The sequence below is a fragment of the Chaetura pelagica genome, unplaced genomic scaffold, assembly GCF_000747805.2.
Source record: "Chaetura pelagica isolate M959 unplaced genomic scaffold, ChaPel_1.0 scaffold69, whole genome shotgun sequence".
Classification (NCBI taxonomy): Eukaryota; Metazoa; Chordata; class Aves; order Apodiformes; family Apodidae; genus Chaetura; species Chaetura pelagica.
In genome coordinates this window covers 6,814,744-6,817,243 of record NW_009970724.1, presented here as the reverse complement: position 1 = coordinate 6,817,243, position 2,500 = coordinate 6,814,744, and the positions used below count along the sequence as shown (strand labels likewise).

Here is a 2,500-nt window from a genome sequence, read left to right as displayed (position 1 = left end):
CTGATCAATCCTCTTTCTCCTTGTGTTGGTGGAGCCGAGCATGCCCCCTCTCCGATTCAGAACTGTACCCCTGGCTTTTGCCTGGGGAAGGGAATGTGCTGCTGCCGCAAAAGCCCCACTGAAAATTAAGGGCGGGGGAGGTAGGATGGCAGAGGGGAACCTGAAAGACTCGCTGCCAAATGGGTGGCATCGCCTCTGCCACCAAATGAGGCTGCTTCAAGCAAGAAAAGGGCAAGGGTCTTGCTCATGCCTGAACGACCCACGTGGAAGCCTGTGAAGTCCATTTCCAGGGGGGAAAGCTCCAAGTTCACTCAGCTCTGGCAGGGCCAGGCCATCATACCCCACCTTGAGTGTACAGTGTCCAGTTCAAGTTTCAGCAAGCATCTGTCAGAGTTATTTTTGCAAGTCAAATTACACAGATCTAAGGAGAAGTCAGGCGATAGAACAAGGAGATCAATTCAAACCCCTCATCTGATAAAGCATCCTATTCATAATCGCCTACATTAAAATAAGCAAGTATTAATTTTTGGCAACACAAAACCAGAGGACTGTGATAAGCTTGCCTGAACTTGCCTCTGGGATGCAGTGGACGCATCTTCTCTTTTTAATTAGTTAGTAATCAGACATGAGGGTTTGTTTGATGATGCTGGTCGAGTGATGAATCTGTACTATTCAGTGCATCTTTACAGTAGTGTCAATTTTTCCACTTCAAACGACACTTCGCCTAACCACCGTTCTGCTCTACTTAATTACAATTCTGCCAGGCTTAGGCTTGTTGCTTAGGATGATGACCAAAATGCACCATTAAAGCCCCATGTGCTGATCTTCTAGCATTTCTCTCTAATAACACTTGCAAAGCTAAGGCTTTGATTCCTCGAAGAAACTGGGGGCTGCATTTCCTCTGCTTCACTGACTGAAGATGCAGCCATGGATCAGGACAGAGGCTACATCATCAGGGTGACCAAGTCTTCCCTCCGTCCTTTTAGACCAAGGAGGTCTCCACACATATGCTCACGTTCAGTACAGTCTTGATCTTCACTAACAGAAGTCAAGTTTTACAACATAGGCAAACTTGTAACACTTGATGGCTTATTGAGTTGGGTTTTTTTTTCCAGAAAGGAAGAAAAAAAAAGTGGAACTTTTTGGCCATCAGGAAGAAAAAAAACCTGGGTTAACTCTTTGACATTTACTGTAAATGAAAAGCCAGAAGCATTTAAATAGAGCACAATTTGTTTTAAATAAGTATTTCTATTACGCTGGGAAGGTATGGGGCTTTTTTGTTGTTTTTTTAATTACTGAATGTTGAAATAGAACACCTCCTTGAAGCATTCATGTGCATCAGTCCATCAAACCATTTACTCAAATTAAATGTGTAATCCTTCAAAATGCCTCCTTTTAAATTAATGAGTTTAAGTAGCTTGAGTTCACCTGAAAAGATCATACGGGCACCTGACCTCATGAATTCTTTCTATTAATTATATTGGAAACTCGTTGGAAGGGTTACTCTGTGTAATCTTACTGTACCCCAACAGATGTGAGATTAGCAAGGCTTAGTTCCCCCTACCCAAACCTGTGGTATTTAAAGTAAACAGGTTCAAAAAAAGAAGAAATAAAAAAGGGCAAGAGCATATCCCTCCTCTCCTGTCCCCTGCATTTTTTACAGTGGAAGTTAAAAAAAATGTTGGTTCAAAGCCTCTGCCTAACAACGTGAAGACAAACATGATGCCACTCTTCTTTACTATAAGTAGAACCTGTGGCCCTCCAACTGATGGTTAATCAGCTCTCTCACAAGGAGAACAGAGAATGAGTCATTCTGTTTCCACTCAAAGGAGTTTAAAGGTGCTTATGTAAATATCATAATTAATCAGATACTAAGGGCAGGCATTTCATTATTTAGCACCTCTGCCACAGTCTTATTTAAGCCCTACCATTTTAACATTTACCGTTCAGATATGCACACTTCTCCTTCAACACTACAACAAAGCAGATTAATTTAGCCTCTCTGATTGCTGTTTATTTTTAGTTAGGACTTGTTTTGTGCTGACAAACCACTTTAAAGTTACAGTCGTCGTTCCGCCCCCCAACTCTTCCCTCCGCTTGGCAGGCACCAGCGCCCCTGGGCTAGGCGCTAACATCCGTCTGCGCACCCGCACGTCTCCCCGCTCCCAATGAAGGAGCGATCCTGAGCCAGCCCACCCCTCCGCCCCCGGGCGCCCACCACAAGAAATAAAGGTTAAAAAAAAAATAATAAAAGACATTAAAAAAGGGAGGGAAGAGGTGGAGGGGGGGGGAAATAAAAGGAAAAAAAAAAAAAAAGGGGGGGAAAAGGGGAAAACCTGCCCCCGCCGGCCCGGGCGCTGCCTCACCTGATGTAGTCGTTTCTGCAGAGGATCATGCCGCTCTTGGTGTAGCAGGAGGTGCCGATGTCCCCCAGCTGGGCCTGGCAGCAGGAGCACTTGAGGCAGCGGCTGTGCCAGTAGCTGTCCATGGCGTAGAGCAG

At 44.8% G+C, this 2,500-nt stretch overlaps 1 protein-coding gene across 1 annotated transcript in view; it reads right to left on the bottom strand.

The window, feature by feature from the left end:
- Nucleotides 1-2,500, bottom strand: part of LMO4 (LIM domain only 4) — a 103,369-nt gene that overhangs the window by 10,575 nt on the left and 90,294 nt on the right. Inside the window, 1 exon segment of the mRNA XM_010006744.1 lies at nucleotides 2,367-2,500. Within this exon segment, the coding sequence (XP_010005046.1) occupies nucleotides 2,367-2,500 (134 nt within the window).